Raw genomic sequence first — 18,737 nt, forward strand, 5'->3', positions numbered from 1 at the left:
ACTGTGTGTTTCGTTATGAAAGCGAAACTACTTTGGTTGACCTTCCAAAAGAGGATGGTATCTGCTTCGTCATGCCTGGAGCTGATCCGTGCTGGTTGCTGAGGAAATACATCGTGCTGGTCGCTGAGGAAATACTTCAACTTTCACCGTGGACGAAGCGGAGTCCAGTCCGGGGTAGTCACATGTGCATGCCGCTCCTTCGTCGGATCCGCCGGGCGCGCCGTTCTCGACCCCGCCGCCTCAGCTCACTCTTGCCCGGCTTCAGCTCACGCTAAGCCGGGGCTTTCGCTCATGCTAGGCCGCTGTGTTTTTCGTTGTGAAAGCGAAAATACTTTGTTTGGCCTTCCAAAAGAGGACACGACTAGAAATCAGTGGTTAAGTTGTATTTACAACACTGTTCCAGAACAGTTCAACCCAGTATATTCAGATGTGTGCAGCGCATTTTATGGAGGACTGGTAGAGGAGACTACAATGCCGGCTGTTCTGGCTCGTATGTTTTCATATTTAAAGAATTTGCCACTGATGATTCAAACGCGAGTTTTGGGCAGTGTAGAGGAGCGCTTGTTGTTTGTCATTTCTCCGGTCACAAATGCAGACGTGGTTTTATGTTTACGCGGCGCGATGCAACGCAACGTGTTTACACGATGCAACGCAATGCGTAAAAAGACAGTGTAAGTCATTATAATCCGTAATTATGTCCCCACTGGATGCAACAAATGCCTCGTTTGTAATGGGTTTTAATGTTTTTGTCTCGTCGCTCCGGGACACGGCATCACAATATGGCAAGGGGCGTAACATTTCCGTCACACGCTTGAGGTATTCAGCCAATCACAATGCACTGGATAGCTGGCCAATCAGAGCACACCTCGCTTTTCAGACCGATGAGCTTTGTAAAAATCGACGCGTTTCAGAAAGGCGGGGCATAGAGGAGAAACACTAATGTACAGTATGTGGAAAATAATGTGTTTTTATTTTTAACCTTAAACCGCATAAACACATTTCATTACACCAAATACACAAAATCATTTTCTTTTTTAGCAACATCATATGACCCCTTTAAGATATTTTTGATGGAATCTGAGAGCTCTCTGACCCTCCATAGACAGCAACACAACTGAAATGTTCCCAGACAGAAATGTAGCAAGGACATAGGTAAAACAGTCCATGTGACATCAGTTATGTCATAAATATTGTACAGGCTTTGTTCCAAAACTTAATGAGCTGCCTACGTATGCAGCATTTTAAAGTCTACATAGGCTTTATTATTTTAAATGAACATGATGGTCTGCTCATAAATAGATGAATGGAAGAAATCATAACACTAAGTATGGCAGCTATACTCCTGCCTTGCATGCTATTTGCATATTCATCGACAGCAAAACACTCAGTCAGGCGGCTGTAGGATTGCAAGTACAGGCTAAATATCTGTCAAAAACCAGGCTTCATTTTTGTTAGCATGTTCATATCAGGAAGTGACGATTTTGTTCTCTTTGACTCGTTGGATGGAAAAGGTGCTTTATTCGCAAATGTTTTATGCGATATTCCAGTTTTGCGCATAAATTAAATTCACATCTTTGGATGGAAACATAGCTAGTGGCTCAACTTCAATTTTGCGAAGCTACGAGAATACTTTTTGTGCGCAAAGAAAACAAAAATGGCGACTTTATTCAACAATTCTTCTCCCCCGAGTTACGTCTTCTGCCATTTTGGAGAGTATCACAACGCATACGCACGCTTTACCCTAAGTGTAAACAACGCTGATTACGGCGATTACGTTCATGCACGCGCTTTCCCCTCCTAACGTAAACAACACAGATGACTTTTTTGGGTACTCTCCAAAATGGCAGAAGACGAAACTCGGGGGAGAAGAATTGTTAAATAATTTATGTAATTTTTGTTTTCTTTGCGCATAAAAAGTGTTCTCGTAGCTTCACAAAACTGAAGTTGAGCCACTGATGTCACATGGACTGTTTTACTTGTGTCCTTACTACGTTTCTGTCTGGGAACATTTCAGTTGAGTTGCTCTCAGACTCCATCAAAAATATCTTAATTTGTGTTCCGAAGATGAACGGAGGTCTTACGGGTTTTGAACGACATGAGGGTGAGTAATTAATTACATAATTTTAATTGTGGGGTGAACTAACCCTTTTAAAATAATTAATTGAAACAACTAAACTGCAAAATATTTTTTTACAGCGTGTTAGTGTAAATGTTGAGACAAAGCTGCAACTGAAGCACAATGAAAAGACCGTGAGGTCAGCAGATTTTAGGTACGTCTCGGAGCATAGTGTGTTCCAAGACCTGATTAATAACAGTATTGCCTCAACTAAATGTAAATGGCTTGTATGATATCATAAATAATGTACAGGCTTTGTTCCAAAACTTAGTGAGCTGCCTACGTATGCAGCATTTCAAAGTCTACATAGACTTTATTATTTTAAATTAACATGATGGTCTGCTCATAAATAGATGAATGGAAGAAAGCAAAACACTCAGTCAGGTGGCTGTAGGATTGGAAGTACAGGCTAAATATCTGTCAAAAACCAGGCTTCATTTTTGTTAGCATATTCATAGGGTAAGTGTTGTCACAGTGTGAGATTCACCTCACTACTTTAATTTATTCTAGTTATTGCAGCAATCACACTACTTAAGCCGAATCGCAGAGGCCCTGACATCTAAAATTGTAATTAATGATTAAATCTAGATAATTACCTGATGCATAGAGCTTCTTTCAAGTAAATAACGTCCCCTTCCAGACAGAATAATGACACTGACAGTTCTGTTTATAGGAAGTGCCATTTAACACCAGGTCTATGCTTTTAATGTGTCTGGAAATTGCTTGAAAGTGGCAAAGTTGAGTTCTCCTTTTTTTTGGAAAAACATTTCAGAATGGTGTTAAACGCCTCAGGTGTCAGAGCTAAAGGAAATCTATAATTGTTAAGGTACAATATACAGTACAATCATTTATGCAGTGCTCAGTCTGATTTCCTTTTTAAGTAATAAACATAGTGTTTCCATACTTCTGCTTTTATAATTCATGTGTGCAATGATTGATTTTCCATGCTGTGCTTTGACAAATACATCAGTTGACTCGCAGTAAAATACATTATTAGAGGAATGTGTTAGGTGCCATAGTCGGTTCTCATAGGCAACCCAAGCCATTTATGAAATCTTTTGTAAATTCATAAAAATGTATACGTTCCTTGAGGATGAATAGTATGTGTTTTACCAGTCGATGCTATGGATTGAGAAACAAGAAAACATATTCCCATTTTTCAGAGAGGATGTTTCAGATCGTGATATTAATTGACAAGTGTGAGATGGAAAGCTTGTAACCTGCCATGCAGTAGCAAAGTAAAATTTCACTTTCTTCTTGCAGCTCCAAGGACACTCACCACAAAGGCCCTGAAATAAACAGCGTGGTAATAAAAAACGAAAACAAAATGTCAGACGTTTGTTTGGTAGTCTGACTGTGTTTAGAGACTCTGCAATGCTCTCATTGGAGGGCTTCCCGGGAATCAATGCTTAATTCTAATCAAATAACACTAAGGTTCCTTTTGATCTTCTGTTATCGGTGTACTTTTAAAAAGCATAAATACTTAATTATATCTGAAGCACCTTGAATTAAATTCGATCTGAAGCCCAGAAATGTATAAAGACAAGTCTGGCGCTCCAATGTGATCCTTCTGTTGAGCAGAATCAGAGTTGTAATTAGCAAGAGGTCTCTCTTCGTGTTTTGTGTGGGACTCTCAATAAGACATTTCTATCAGTCCAAATACCCTGTGCTTCCTTTGAAGATAACTTTGATATACGCCATTGATATACAGTGGGCTTTTGTTCTTTCAAAAATTAAGAGCGTAAAAGTTTTTGTCTTGAAAAAGATACGGCCTTACCTTTGGGTGGTAAATCTTTGATTTTGTGTACATCATCCTTGGAATAGACAATTTTTACCCCTCATATAATTCCCCTGATATAGAGGCTGTGCCATTCAGTCAAGATCTCAGTAGACTGGAAAAAGTAATGTTTTGTAACTTCTTAACGGTCTAATTGTCTGAGTTTATATATAGATTAGTATCCACTTGGACCCAATGAAAGGCCTGATGAAGAGGGTATGACTATCCTCTCAAGTGTCTCTCGAGGGTCTTTTCTTCACTCTGAACCTTTGCCTTTCAGTCTTTTCAAGAAGCGCTTCTAATCAAGTTTAATTTGATCCCATTCTCTACATGAATGATTGATCTGTTCATTTGCACAGAAATCTGAACAGTGCAAACAATAGACAAAATGAGGTCATTTACATTTAATTCCAGTTTAAATCACAATCAGAGGAGAACAGGATAGAAAATGGTATTGTTATTGCATTAAATGATGTTAAATTACATTGAATGCACATTCATTTGCCAGTATATGTTGGAAATCCATTTTTTCAGTGGGATTTCTGGTATCATGACCCCAAATCTCAGACTGTTTCTTGCTCACAGAAATTGTTTTCTTTTGATCTTTCCAGGGAGAAGCGGCCAATGTCCCTCTTTCTGTCTCGTGATGATGAACCTTTGCCCGGGCTGGAAGCGTTGCCGTTCAGGCTGATGCAGCAGGACTGCACAGCGGTAAAGACTCTTCTGCTGCGGTTACGCAGGACCCTGCAGGAGGTAATGTTCCACCCTGACAGTTGATTCATGAAGCTGCCATGGCCTTCATCACGAGTACATTAGAACAGGTAGAAGAGCTCTCCGTGCCCTGGCAGTTTCATGCCTCATCATTCAGGGCGAACACCAGGAGGATCTCGCACTCAAAAGAGACATATTCAGTCAGTATGAAGACCTTGGTTAGAGTAGAAACTATACTTAATGTGACACGAATGAAAACAAGGCTGTGAGAGGAAGAAGTGTTGATTTGTTCAGCAAGTAAAATGTTACAGCAAGACTACTACTGTACAGGTACATCATTAAATAATTTGTTTGCAGAATTTATTTATTTTTTGTTAATAAAGATTTTATGTGTGACTAAAGTATCCAAATACCTTTTGGATGCACTTTATATTTTTTGTATATTTAATGTTTTTCGTAGAGATTTATCGATGCCGTTTTGGTTACAAACCCATATTTTATTTATATTTCTATTGATTGATATCAGTTGTATATTTATAGTGCATGCTCATTTTCCCCTAACTTTTTACATTTAGATTACCTATGAAAAATTCACTCCAATTAATTTTTTTTTATTTTAATAATTTTTTATTTTTAAAAACACTAATATGACTCTTAAATGTAATTTTTAAGAAATCTCAAAATGGATATTCATTTTTCATGTTGTGATCTGTAAATTCACTTGTAGAATTTAAAATGATTACTTTTTTTTTTTTTGTGATTTTTAATTATTTAGAAAAAAAATAGTATAGAACTTTAATATTGCATTCCCACTTTTCAGAACATTAACGGAGTGTCTGTTATGGTAATAATATGGGATTTTATTTGAATGCTCTTTGAAGTCACCACAGTAATAATAATAAAAAAAAACGTTTGGTTCTATCCCTTACAGTTAATAATGCTAGCCCAACTTAATTTATTGACCAGAACACCCTAATTTCCATTCCACTTTCCCCAAGTAGTAGCAACATGAACTCTGTTTTACATTCCCTCACAATAACAATCACTTTCCTCGGTGAAGGTCCAAATAACAGCGCACAACGGAGGAACATGAATATTGAATAGGAAGTTCTTTGGCCTCTTTACTGACTATTCTCATTAACATGTAAATTAGCCATCTTCCTTCAGCATATGTAAACTACAGTGTAACAAGAATCACAATGACTTGTGCATTTCTGCGGTGGGTTTTATTTGCTTGACCAGTGATTTTACGCACAGCCTGTTCTTTGTTTCTTCGTGTGTCTTTTGGGCTTTGATACCTTGTTCCTGACTAATTCAGGGCAGCGCAGTGAGGATGCTGGTTCAGAATGTTCAGAGAGGCTTTGATTTAGCCAAATGTTTAGTAGTAAATATGTGAAAGGGACATGTCTGCTCACACTTAGTTACTGTAATAGGAAAGCTTTAGACTGATTTCAGAGCCTAAATCAAGAGCATCTAACCTCTCAGACATAGTTTTTTGTTACCTAGGCTTGAATTTAATAGCTCTTATACCTTTGAACATTATGTACTATAGTGCCTGTTGGCATTCAGAACCTGGCACGGCATCCCTCGTGGATTAAACTGGCTTTGTTTGTTTTTTTGTGCGTCCTGCCTGTTTCATTTACATAACTATTGCATTTCCCACCAGCAAAAACAGTTGAGATGTAGCCATGTGCATATATAACCATTGTGATAATTACTTCGTATTCTGAGCAGAGATTTTAGTTTTAACATTGAACAGGGTAAATTCTTAAATTACTGTTTTGCATTTTTCAGAAAATAATTTTGACTCTACTTGTGGTGTTTTGTCGTTTAGCAGTTTTTGTTTGAATGCACTGAATCTTGTTTGAATCTGCATTAGTGAAACGTTTGTCTTGGTTTTGCTTTCATACCTTCTTTGATTACCTCAATATGTTTGCTTTTCATTACAGTTTTCTTGTCCTCTCCTTGTACTTAAAATGCAGGCGTAGAAAACACATTAATCAAAAGCAGCACATGCTGGATCAGTCTTGAATCCTTTAATAATTATTGAGTCTGAAGTGCTGCTTAAAATTCATTCACATTTGCTGTGAAGCATTTACCAAAATGACATTGTAATGGTTGTGATATTGTACCTTGTTTGAAATTTATAGACCCGTTGAAACTGCTTGATTATAGTCACCTCATTTTCCTGGTATTTTTTTTCCCCTCCTTGCCGGTGGAATAACTGAATGTCACGGGGCCCCTCCACTCACACACCCATAAATAGTGCTGCTTTAAGAAAGAAAGCATTGCCTCAGAGATGCACTGCTACTTTTTTATTTAATTTTACTATTTTATTTTTATTATATTTATATAAGTTATATTTTTGTTTTGTTTTAAGTGCTGCTTTAAAAAAAAAAATTATTTCTATGCAGATGCACATCACAGAGAACTGGTACAGTCAATTAGTCCTGAGTTTTTTTCCGGGAGCGTACACATCACAATATCTCTCATTTAAATAATTCCTGCCCAGCTCAGACATAACGGATTGTGTTTGTATGAACTTTGTGTTTTTGACACAACTTTGTGAGTATTTGACAGTTGACGAGCGCGATAGAGATGATAATTGAAACCAAACAGATAATTTGTTTATTGTTGCTGTAGTAACTGAGGCACAAGCTGTAAAGGCACAGACACACACGAAAACGACATGTTTTTGCTTCCATCCAAAAAGGGGTATTTACAGTGTGGACTAATACATGTTCTGTGCTGGATTTTGAGCTGACGCTTCACAGATACATTCTGGTTATACCTGAGACGTGTATTACATCTTGTGAAAAGGGCATAATAGGACCCATTTAAGTTAATTTTGTTTTCTTTTCTTTTGGTTTTGTTTTGTTTTTTATTTTATTTTGGCCAAAATTTGAAGAAATTAACATTTTTATCATCCTCTTTACTCTTTAGTAGTGCAGTGTTTGTTTGTTTGTTTGTTTGTTTGTTTGTTGTTTCTTTCTTTCTTTCTTTCTTTCTTTCTTTCTGACAGTTGTGTCTGACATTCATATTATCGCTCAATATTTTGTCTGCACACCGCTCTACTCAGACTAAAGTGTTAAATGCTTTGACAGTGTTATTGCATCTGCAGCTCTCTTCCTCACATTAATATGGGGAAGAGGCAGCAGTAGCGTGATGAAGGAGAGAAGTGTTTGAGGCTACAGCCCAGAGAGGACAGGGCTGTCTGCTCCTCTGTTTGGATGGTATAATTATATAATATGTACGACATGAGCTAATTTCCCAGTGTGTTTCGTTGGTGAGTTTTAGAGTAATAACAGTGTGGCACAATTTGGGTATTCGGTATCATGAACAAGGAAAAATTCTTTTAAAGCATTTATTGAGCTTGATTATTATTTGTTTCTACGTATATGTTTTAACATTTTAAGTTGTGTAAATTAACATTAGTAAATGTATTATAAATGTACATGAACAAACATAAATTAACAATAGTACATTAAAAAATGGAAATTACGATAATTTTCTTAGTATTTTCTTGTACATGAAATTGGTTAAGCAATGAGTGCAAATTACATTTTGAAGTCTTCGGCTGTGTGTGGGTCACAGCCAAACTTTATAGTACTGGCAAGTGTAGTTATCTCAGAGGCAGCTAGTTCAGAGTGAGATGAGCAGAATATTATTTATAGTCTTTTTTTTCAGTAGTTATTTTCTTTTCATGTGTTAATTAAATATTAAGATGTCTGATCTTTGCCTTTCAGAGCACTGAGATCAGTCCTGCCAGCAGCCTTCACTCTCTACCCATAAGCCCCTGCAGTGAGAAATATCTCCCCTTTAAGGTAATTGTCCTCATTCAGTGTTGTCAAAATGTGTTTCTTTTCTATTAGTAACGTGGATGCACACTTTCTTTGCTGCTGAGGTATTATTGTCGGCTCACACTTTGATTTAAAAAGCTCTCTTTCATTTTTTTCCTCCCTGAAGATTTCAAAGTCTGCAGATCAAATATAAGGACAGCGCTAAATGACTGCATTGAGACAGAGGTCTCTCCATTTTTATGTAGTTAATTTTCTAACTCCATTGTGCCTCTCCTAAACACACACTACTCTTTTCATTCATGCTCCTCTCTCTGATAGAATTTGTTACATTTTTCTCCACCATCAATACAATTTTCCCACTATCTTGATGAGATTATTTGGTTATGTGTCCTAATCTTGTGGAGATGGGCTAGGACTGTCATTGGGAAAGGTTTGTAATTTTGTATGACAAGCTTTTGCTTGGTAGAAGAGGATTTTGTTTTTTCATCCGGACTTTTTTTCGGCTTAAAAATATTGCGAAGTGGAAACGAGGTCTGCGTCTTTCTCTGTCCTCCTTACTGACCTACATGGAGTGCTAACAGAAGCGACGGTTGCGGCAGCGAATCACGTGACATTCCGGCTCATCCGTAGCCTAGTGCCACGCAGCGGGAGAGGGAGATGCTTAGAATAGGACCCCATGCATTCTGACATTGTGTTCAACTGACAGGAGAGGGGTGGGACTTGTCCTGATTCATTCTGTTAAAAAAAAAAGGAAAAGATTCACGATTTTAAAAATAAAGCCCTAGAACCCACTTGAGACGGAACCGTGTCACTTGACGTCCTACTTTTAACAGAAAACTTCTCTCACCAAACATTTGTTATCCCCACCTTCTTAATAATTAGAGCCTGCGGAAAGCGTTCTCCTGCAGCGATTAGGGGTTAGGGTAATAATGGAGCCTCTTGCTCTGCACCCTGGGAAAATGAGCTTGGACTGGGGTTCCAAAGTCATTCGTCCTGGTGTCCCTGTCAACTGCGCATTAATAACTCCTTGTTAAGCGGGTGTAGTTGCACCCGCCACTCTGAGGGTGTCCTGTTTGAAGTTTATAACATCACAAACCTCCAGGAATAACTGAGGACATCTATCACATTTACTCCTTTTTATGCCTACCTTCAAAGTACATCTGTCAAATACTCTGCACTTCTCTAATCTTGGACTATTCTTGGTAATGAAACTGTCAGGTAGGGCTGAGCGATATGGCAAAAAATTAGCTGTTTGATGACAAATATATAAGAACATACACTACCATTAAAAAAAGTTTGTGGCCAGTAAGATGTTTTAAATATTTTTAAAAGTCTCTTATGCCAATTATTTGCATATATACAGTACAAATAGTAATATTGTGAAATATTATTACCATGTAGAGTAACTGTTATATAATTTAATATATTTTAAATATATTTTAGTTTTATTCCTATGATGGCAAAGCAGAATTTTCATCAGCCATTACTCCAGTCTTCAGTGTCACATGATCCTTCAGAAATCATTCTAATATGCTGATGAAATCATCATATTAGAATTATTCCAATGCTCAACAAACATTTCCTATTATTATTATTGTTGAAATCAGTTCTGCTTAATATTTTTTGTCATACTTGATCAATTTAATGAGTCCTTGCTGAATAAAAATATTTATTTATTTCTTATTGACCACAAATCGTTAAAGGTAGTGTGTATATTACCTTGAAATATCTAGATGTATTTTTTGTGTGTGGGTATATTACCTTGAAATATCTAGATTTATTTTTTTCCATTTGGTGGAATTATATTTTTGACCATACAGACATGGTAGCCGATGAGATTCAGAGTAATGTAAAATACAGTAAAAAAAAAGTCATTATAATAATAATAATAATAATAACAATAATAACTGACCAGAATTAAGGCATTTTTCCTCGCTTTCTTCAATAAATTAAATTGAGAAACAATGATATTTAATCATTTATTTAGAACCAATAAAAAATATATCATGCTCCAGCATCCCCTCGAAAATGGATTGACAGATGGACAACAATATACTGTAGCAATAAACCAATACCAATATTTACCTACGCATACTGTAAATTTTTATTAAAGCATTTAATTTTAATCAAATCTAATTGATTCACAGGAATGAATTGAACGTAGAATAGCAGCTCTAACATTGTTCTGCAACTGAAGTTTAATACTATTGAACTATTGTCTCTGTCTTAGGACGGATTGGAAAACTAACCGAATGATGTTGTCTTTAGGAAAGCGAATATTCAATATATATCGCCCAGACCTACCACTATGATATTTGCAGCATTAAATGAAACTGATAAACAGAATGCTCACCGCATTCTTGGTGACAAAGCATTATTTCTTTGACTGCATCGATTGCTGCAATGTTAAGTGTTGCCTTTTATGATCAGGGCTCTGTGATATTCTCATTTATTAGGTCCTTCGTCCTCTTCTTGCCTCAAGTGTTTAATCTAGGACAGACAGATGGAGGAACCACTCAAATGCAGCTTTACAGCACGGGGTAGAGACCCAGCTCTCTGTCCTGTGTGTTGTGTATCCGTGTGTGCGTGTGCAACTGTGACCAAACGCCTCTCTAGAGGTCCTCCATGGCACTGTACAGATAAAGTGACTCTTGTTAAACCTCTATAATTAAGATATAATTAAATATTCCCCACAGGCAGGGATTAGGAGGAGGTTACATTCTGCCTGTTTACTGCATGCATTGCTCAGGACATTACCTTTTTTGTATTTATTTATTTTTTTTTAATTATGAATTTTTAAATACTTTATTTTATGTATGCTACAAAGTTTGGTGTCAGTAAGTTTTATGTAAAAAATATTAATGTAATGTATTTTAATATAAAAAACTGAAATTATTAAAATTTTAATATTCGCAATATTTACTGTATTTTTGATAAATCTTAGGTTGGTGAGCATAAGAGCTGAAATTCGTATCGATCCTAAACTTTTGATTGGAAGTGTATATTCATACAATACCATTGAAATGTTTGGCATCATAAAGACATTTTTGTGTTGCTGAAAGAAACTAATGCTTCTGTTCAGCCAATATAGCATTTAATCATCATAAATACAGTCAAAGATGTTAAGATTACCAGTTAAGATTAAATCAGATTAAATGAAAGTGTCATTCAGCCTGTGTGTTCTGTCATGAGATCTTGACTATTTTGTTTGCGATTGTGGTTGCTGAATTTACACTTATTTTGCACTTACTCAACGGCCGTTGTTTTAATAGAGAAACATTATTGGAATTACTATTAGGAATTTCACTGTTATAATGTTGCTTGTTTTTACCAGTTTTCATAATGTAGACAGAGTGCGTATATAAATTTTCGGTTTAACCATTATACAGCATGACGAAAATTTGAAGTTTTCACTGACTAAAACTAGACTAAAATGCTTAGACATTTAGTTGACTAAAACTTGACTAAACAACAACAGGACAATGTTGACTAAATATTATAACTAAATGTACATTTGACACAGGACTAAGACTAATTTAAAAGACTAAGACTAAATGAAAAATGGCCAAAATGAACACTAACTTTAGCAGTGCTAAAGACAAAACTTGAGAACAATTCGAATTTGATTTAGAAATGTGTGGAACATTCAAAAACGTGACTGAGTGCTGAACTGCTGTCAAGTCAGTTGCAACGAAAAATGGTGTGCATGTTTATTATAGTTATTACGATAATCTGCGGGCAGCCCAAAAAACAGTATTTGAGTTGTTTTTCATTAGAGAATCCTCAGCAAGGACGGACATGTTTTAAAGAAAATATTTGAAATTCTAATAAGTTTTTAATAATGTTCATAAGTCCAATTTGTGAATTTGTGTATTTTTTTATTATTATTATTTCTTAACTTCTTTCTTAAGAAGGTATCCCTAAAATGTTTAATTGTTGAATTTTTGATCAGTTTAATCATCCTTGACCAATAAAAGCATAAATCACACAAAGATAGAAATTTCATAGCGATTTGAAACCTTTGAATGGTAGCAGACTTGGTGAGTATGTTTTTCACCAACAGTAATTGATTATTTTTAGTTCAAAAGTGACTCATTGTGATAATGGCCATTTTAATGGTATTGTAATCATATTAATGATAATTAATGGCCATTATTATACAGCTAAATGAAATCCAGTATTTGAGTTCAAAGGAACATGTTTCGGTTTGGTAGCGATGAAGAGATACTTGAGCCTTGCTGATGGGGTTGCAGCGGTTCATAAAAAATGTATAGGTACAGTATGATTCTAATTTAGTCGCTTTGTATGTCATCATCATCTCCAGGCAGAAATTAGTTTCCTTTACAGAGAAGCATCAAAGATTGACAACAGCTCCCTTGAGATGTTTATGTAATGTCAATAAAACGAGCTCATTCAAGCCAAAGCCAGAGCGCTTTGAGCAACGATGTCTCCAAGCACGTGGCATTGAAGACCATAATCCCCTTCCCTGATCTCTCATGAAGGTTCCCAGACTCATGCATATTGCGTCCGGCTACCTCATGCCAGCGCTGTCTAATCTCCATCGAGCGCTTCTTTTAGAGGAGAGATGTCGTTTTTGGGGGCGGCGGTTCTTTTCGGTTGTTCGTGGAGGCCGTATTCTGCTCCTGGGCCTCTCGGTCCTTCTCTGCTGCCCTTGAAGCTTCAGTCCCTCCCTTCCCTCCCCAGCCTCACATAATGGATGCTGACAGCACAAGGTCGTGGGAAAGTGCCTGATAGTTCAGGTGAAGTTTATGGAGGAGAGTGAAACCACAGCACAGAAAGCACACCTCCACTTCTCAACCGCAGCAGTTTTACTCCCACACACGAGGCTGCAGATTCAAACTGGGGGCGATGGCTTGAATAACGCAGACTGACTTTTTTTTTTTTTTTAACCGTGTTTGTGTGTGCTTTGTGTGCAGGATCCTGGGAGAGAAGAGAACCAGTTCCTGCAACAGCAGCTGAAGGAGAAAGACGAGCTGATTGTACGACTTCAGGCTGAGTTGGTGAGAAAACTCGACGAGTTCAATGTAACATTTCATAATAGCGAGTTTCATATCCACCTTCAGAAAGTCTTACGATTGTAAAAACAGGTTCCTTTGCTCCATTGTCATTGGGATACCCTAATTCCATGCATTTATTTGACAGTTCGAGTTAACATCCTGTTGGTTTCATGTCCTTTCCCTCTCCCAAGACTCGCATTAGGAAGTTATGGAGATGCTACTCTGCAGTTTCCTTTGACCTGGGACAATATTTGATAGACACACTTAACTGGCAGTAAACAGCTCGTTGTGTACTTTACATGCACTGTGAGACACATAATGTTCCCAGTCCCAGCAGCTAGGACAGAGACGAGTGAAGGAGAAATATGACAGGTCCATCTCAGATTTATAGAGTAGTGGTCTTGAAAAGAGGGATGGGATGGCGTGATAGGCATGGAGGAGGGGGTAGGACAAATAAAAACAATAGAGGGCAGTAAAGAGGCTGTAAAAGCAAAAGGACAAACAAAGTACATGATGTTTCAAAGAATCCATGACTGATTTTTATATCTCGCCTAGAATTTGGTGTCTTATGATTGGACGAGAGGAACGAGTGGTGAAGATCCCCCCCAAAATGCAAATTCTGTCATTTTACTTACCCGTATGAGAATTTGAATGAGTCTTTTATAAAATTCATAAGAGTCATATGCTATATTCCATGTCCCAAAGGCCTCTCTAAACCTTGTCCACACTTTTGATGACTCCCATTTGTAGTCCACGCATTTCAAAAAAGTCAAACTTGGGAAATCGCCAACTTGCATTGAAAATGAATGACTTCTGGAAGCTTTGGTGCTGCAAATCTTTAACATGTCTTCCGATTGGACAAAAGGAATGAGTGGCTAAGATTCACCCAAAAATGTAAATTGTGTCATTTACTTATCCATATGAGATTTTCAGGGTTGTTCTGGTTTGTCTTTTTGTGTATTTACTATGAATTGTGACTGATGCTTTCAAACTTCAAAAAGGTGGCAAAAGCATCTTAAAAGTGTCATAACAGCATTTTGTACAACATACGCTATATGCCATGTCCCAAATGCCTTCTTAAACCCTGCCTGCAGTTTTGATGACTCCCATTTATAGGCACTGCATTGCACAAAAGTCGAGCTCTGCAAATCCCCAATTCTCTTTGAAAACTAAAGACTTCTGGAAGCTTTGGTGCTGCAAATTTTTAACATTTATTGTCTTCTGATTGGACAAGAGGAATGAGTGGATAAGATTCACCCAAAAATGCAAATTGTCATTTACTTATATGTATGAGATTTTGAATGTCGTCCTGCTTGCTCTTTTTCGTGTATTCACACACATGACGCTTTAGCAACATTTTTAAAATCACCACTCACCATTCAAAGTATCATAACAGCATTTCTGTATGACAGCATACTGTATGACTCGTACACTATATTCCATGCCCCAAAAGCCTTCCTAAAACCTGTCCATACTTCGCAAAAAGTCAAGCTCTAGAAATCGCCAGCTCTCATTGAAAACTAATGACTCCAGGATGCTTTGGTGCTGCAAATCTGAGCACGAAATTGTGTGAGTGAATGCGCCTTTATTCTTTCAGCTGCTGCACTGCATTACTAGTGTTAAACGTTCTCCATACTTACTGATCGCTGTCTAGGTGTTCAATGAAAAGATTTCAAGTTCAACTTTCGCTCAGCCTGTAGAGGTGTGAATTGATGTTGTCCTTATCGTTCTTCTCTTCGAGAGCTGAATTCAGAAAATGTGCTCCCAATAGTGTTAAGCACGTCTCTGAAGGTCACAGTCTTTTTCTCAGAGAAAACAGTCTGTTGGTAAATACCACAGTGCTCACTGCAGTTTCTTTGCTCCATAGGAACCCGTGACTCAAACTCTGTGTGATGTGGGTTTTGACCCGAGAGCTGCAGTGGTTATATCTCTAGTAAGGCATGCATATTGAACACACGTATGCATAATGTGGCATCCTGCTGACGACATTGGAATCAACAGAATAGTTGGTCATTGACATCATCGCTTTGCAGATTCTTTCACCCAGAGACCTCCGCTCTATTTTTAGTGGGAAAAGAACCTGCGGCCACAATGGCTTAATAAATCATGGCAAAGCTCGTAAAATAATACTCACTGGTGAAACTGGCAGCCTGCTGGCTAGGCTTGTCTTTGTAAATTTTTACTGTCTTTATTGAATGTCATTAATGAAGTATGGCTGCCCTAAATTTTGCTGCGCCATATTTCTTATTTCATTAGTCTGCCGGTCTGCTGCATCCGAGAGGGGTATTAAGACTGCTTGATATTCCAAGCCAAGTCTCAAAATTTTTCTGATCATATACAGTGCCGTGAAAAGGTTTTTGCCCCCTTCCTGTTTTTTTAATTTTTTGCATATTTGTCACACTTAAAACATTCAGATCATCAAACCAATTTTAATATTACGCAAAGATAATGCAAGTAAATACAAAATACAGTTTTTAATCATATAGCCGATATGAATGTACAATCAGAGGATCATTATCATGACCCTATATGTGACCCTGGATCACAAAACCATTCTTAAGTCGCTGGGGTATATTTGTAGCAATAGCCAAAAATACATTGTATGGGTCAAAATTATAGATGTTTCTTTTATGCCAAAAATCATTAGGATATTATGTAAAGATCATGTTCCATGAAGATATTTTGTAAATTTTCTACCGTAAATATATAAAAACTTCATTTTTGATTAGTAATATGAATTACTAAGGACTTTATTTGGACATCTTTAAAGGCGATTTTCACAATATAGTAATATGCATTGCTAAGGACTTCATTTGGACAACTTTAAAGGTGTTTTTCTCAGTATTTTGATTTTTTTGCACCCTCAGATTCCAGATATTCAAATAGTTGTATCTCGGCCAAATATTGTCCATACCATACATCAATGGAAAGCTTATTTATTCAGCTTTCAGATGACATATAGATCTCAATTTCGAAAAATTGACACTTAAGGTTTTGTGGTCCAGGGTCACATATATATATATATGTATGTGTGTGTGTGTATTTCATCCAAATGTACAGTTTTATGGAGGACTTGGAGTGTCATTTAAAAATAAAATCAATTATCAATATATTAATTCAAAAATAAAAAATAAATATTCACTTTTCAAATTGACAGATAAACACATTTTTAGAATGTAATAATTATATATTATAAATATTTATTATTATTATTATTATTATTATTATTTTTAAGTGGCACTTCATACAGTTTAGCCAATGTGTCAATATAAGTCAATATACGACTATACAATTATAAGATGTTGAGATTGACAAGTCAGAATCAAATATTTCAGAGAACTGTTTTATGTAATAAAACTTGTTAATGCGGTCACATTTTTCTGATACATACATCTTTTTAACAGGAATCCACCCATGCTGCTCTGAAATCTCTTTGCCAAAAAGCTGACAAAAGCACGCAGACAGATTTCTTACTCTCAGAGGTGAGTACCCATTAAAGCACCGTACGAAAGCTCCTGACGACGCTGCTAATGTTCTGAGGTCATTGAGCTGTGCCTGGTTTTTCTAATTGAATACAGGTCCCCACATCTGTCTTTTTTATTTCACTGACTTTTAATGGTAAAGGGCACTGAAAGTTGATTTTCAATTTGAGAAGGAATCTATACAGCGAAATTGTGGTTTCTGATTTCAATAACACTTTTGCTAACCCTTTTGTCCACTGCCCTTTCGATAGTTTGACCCCCCCACCCCCCTCACCCGTTCAATAATTCCCATCCTCTTTTTTTTATTTGTTTTTATTATTAATTTTGGTCAAAAACTAGGCGCTTTCTTGTTCCCACAGGCAGCTTTTTAATGGCTCACACACAACAAATGATGATGCTATATTGCAGTGAGTCAGCAAACTGTGTTCAAGTGCTTCAAACTTTAAATTACTCATTAACAGAGATGAATGCATCAGATATTAAAGCATCTGAGACAAACCCAGCCTTTAAACCATCTTCTCTCTTTCGTTTGCAACACTTACTTAAATGAAGACCAAATGATGTTTGATTAAAAGCTATTTGCACATATTTAGAGATGCCCTTCTAGTTATAAATCTGTTTGTGATTTTTCAGCATTTGTGATGAGCATGTTATCTCTCACTGATGGTTAAGAAGAATGACCGAGATTTTCTTTACAGATTTCTGTTATATATTCCATGCCCTCGCAGTGACCGCATCAGTGCCTTTAGTCCCTTTACATTGAAATAGCTTTCAGTTGGACTCCTGTGGAGACATGGTCCATTTTCCCCCTGGCATTTAACATCTCTGCAGACTTTGTGCTTTGTATTACTGCTAATATGCGTATGTGATGTGAATTCGGATGGCTTTTTCAAATTGCTTGACAATCCATTCCACGGCTATCGCGGCGCTAATGCGTCGCCACTCCATCAGACCTCGATGTTGATGAAAAGTGCTGTAAAAAAGCTGAAATATTAGAAAGAGTGCTCATTATGGAGCTGTCGCATTAGATAAGCAACATTTTCGCAGTAAGCCGGCGTCTTTTTTGCTGTGGTGCCAAAAACAGTCAGCGTGGTAATGGTCGTGTGGGAGGATGTGGGAGAATCTTCTTCCTGTCTACCTCAGATGTGCTGGCAATGGATGAGTGCGGAGAGGAACTGCACATGCACGAGCACGAGACCCTTAGGCTTTTTGAACGCAATGCACACCATCATTCTTTCCCCCCCCGATCAGCCAGAGATGAGTTCTGCATTTCCACCCTGCCCTATGTAGACTACACCGCTATATGGGTTACTGCATTGAGGACACGCAAATATCCGAAAGTGTGTCTACAAGTGGGTCAGCTATTTCGAAGGCTGCTTCAACTGGAGGAGGTCATCTGTTTCCTTTTTTTACCCTCGTTCTTTCTCTTTCTTTTTTTCTGGAGCACCCGGGTTCTCTCTCCAGCTGAGCTAATTAGCTGAAAAGGAGAGGAAGAGATGCTTTAGTGCCCTCTGTTGAGTCACAGTACACCAGGGGGGCCAGACTGGCCTCTTTCGGAAGCTCCGGACAACGATCCTACACGGTTCTCCTGGCCACAGACTTCTCAAAGTCGTCTCCGCCTCTGACGTCCTGATGCGCAGCAGGAAGGAGCAGGTTCGTGCTGAGGGGCTCCTGTCAGGACAAAGAGACACTTTTTACTTTAATTCCAAACTCATATGGGTTTTTCTTCAATGCTTCTCTATTACCCAACACCATTGATGTCAAAGTGTCCATTTATATTTATTTATTTATTTTATTTTTATGTCCATGCAGCTTTTGTAGTTATATATATAT

General features: G+C 37.3%; 1 protein-coding gene across 9 annotated transcripts in view; it reads left to right on the forward strand.

Annotated features, from left to right (window-relative positions):
* LOC107711860 (serine-rich coiled-coil domain-containing protein 1-like) overlaps positions 1–18,737 on the forward strand; it is a 77,814-nt gene that overhangs the window by 22,740 nt on the left and 36,337 nt on the right. For 6 of the 9 annotated variants that reach the window (XM_016516919.1, XM_016516922.1, XM_016516924.1 and 3 more), the window contains exons 4-7: positions 4,505–4,646; positions 8,351–8,428; positions 13,342–13,425; positions 16,827–16,904. In XM_016516919.1, coding sequence (XP_016372405.1) covers positions 4,505–4,646; positions 8,351–8,428; positions 13,342–13,425; positions 16,827–16,904 — 382 coding nt within the window. Of the gene's footprint in view, positions 1–4,504; positions 4,647–8,350; positions 8,429–13,341; positions 13,426–16,826; positions 16,905–17,263; positions 17,326–18,737 lie in introns of those variants that run through there. The other 3 variants (XM_016516927.1, XM_016516920.1, XM_016516921.1) reach the window with 3 other exon arrangements.

This window comes from Sinocyclocheilus rhinocerous, unplaced genomic scaffold (genome assembly GCF_001515625.1).
Source record: "Sinocyclocheilus rhinocerous isolate Xijiao unplaced genomic scaffold, SAMN03320098_v1.1 scaffold988, whole genome shotgun sequence".
Taxonomy (NCBI): domain Eukaryota; kingdom Metazoa; phylum Chordata; class Actinopteri; order Cypriniformes; family Cyprinidae; genus Sinocyclocheilus; species Sinocyclocheilus rhinocerous.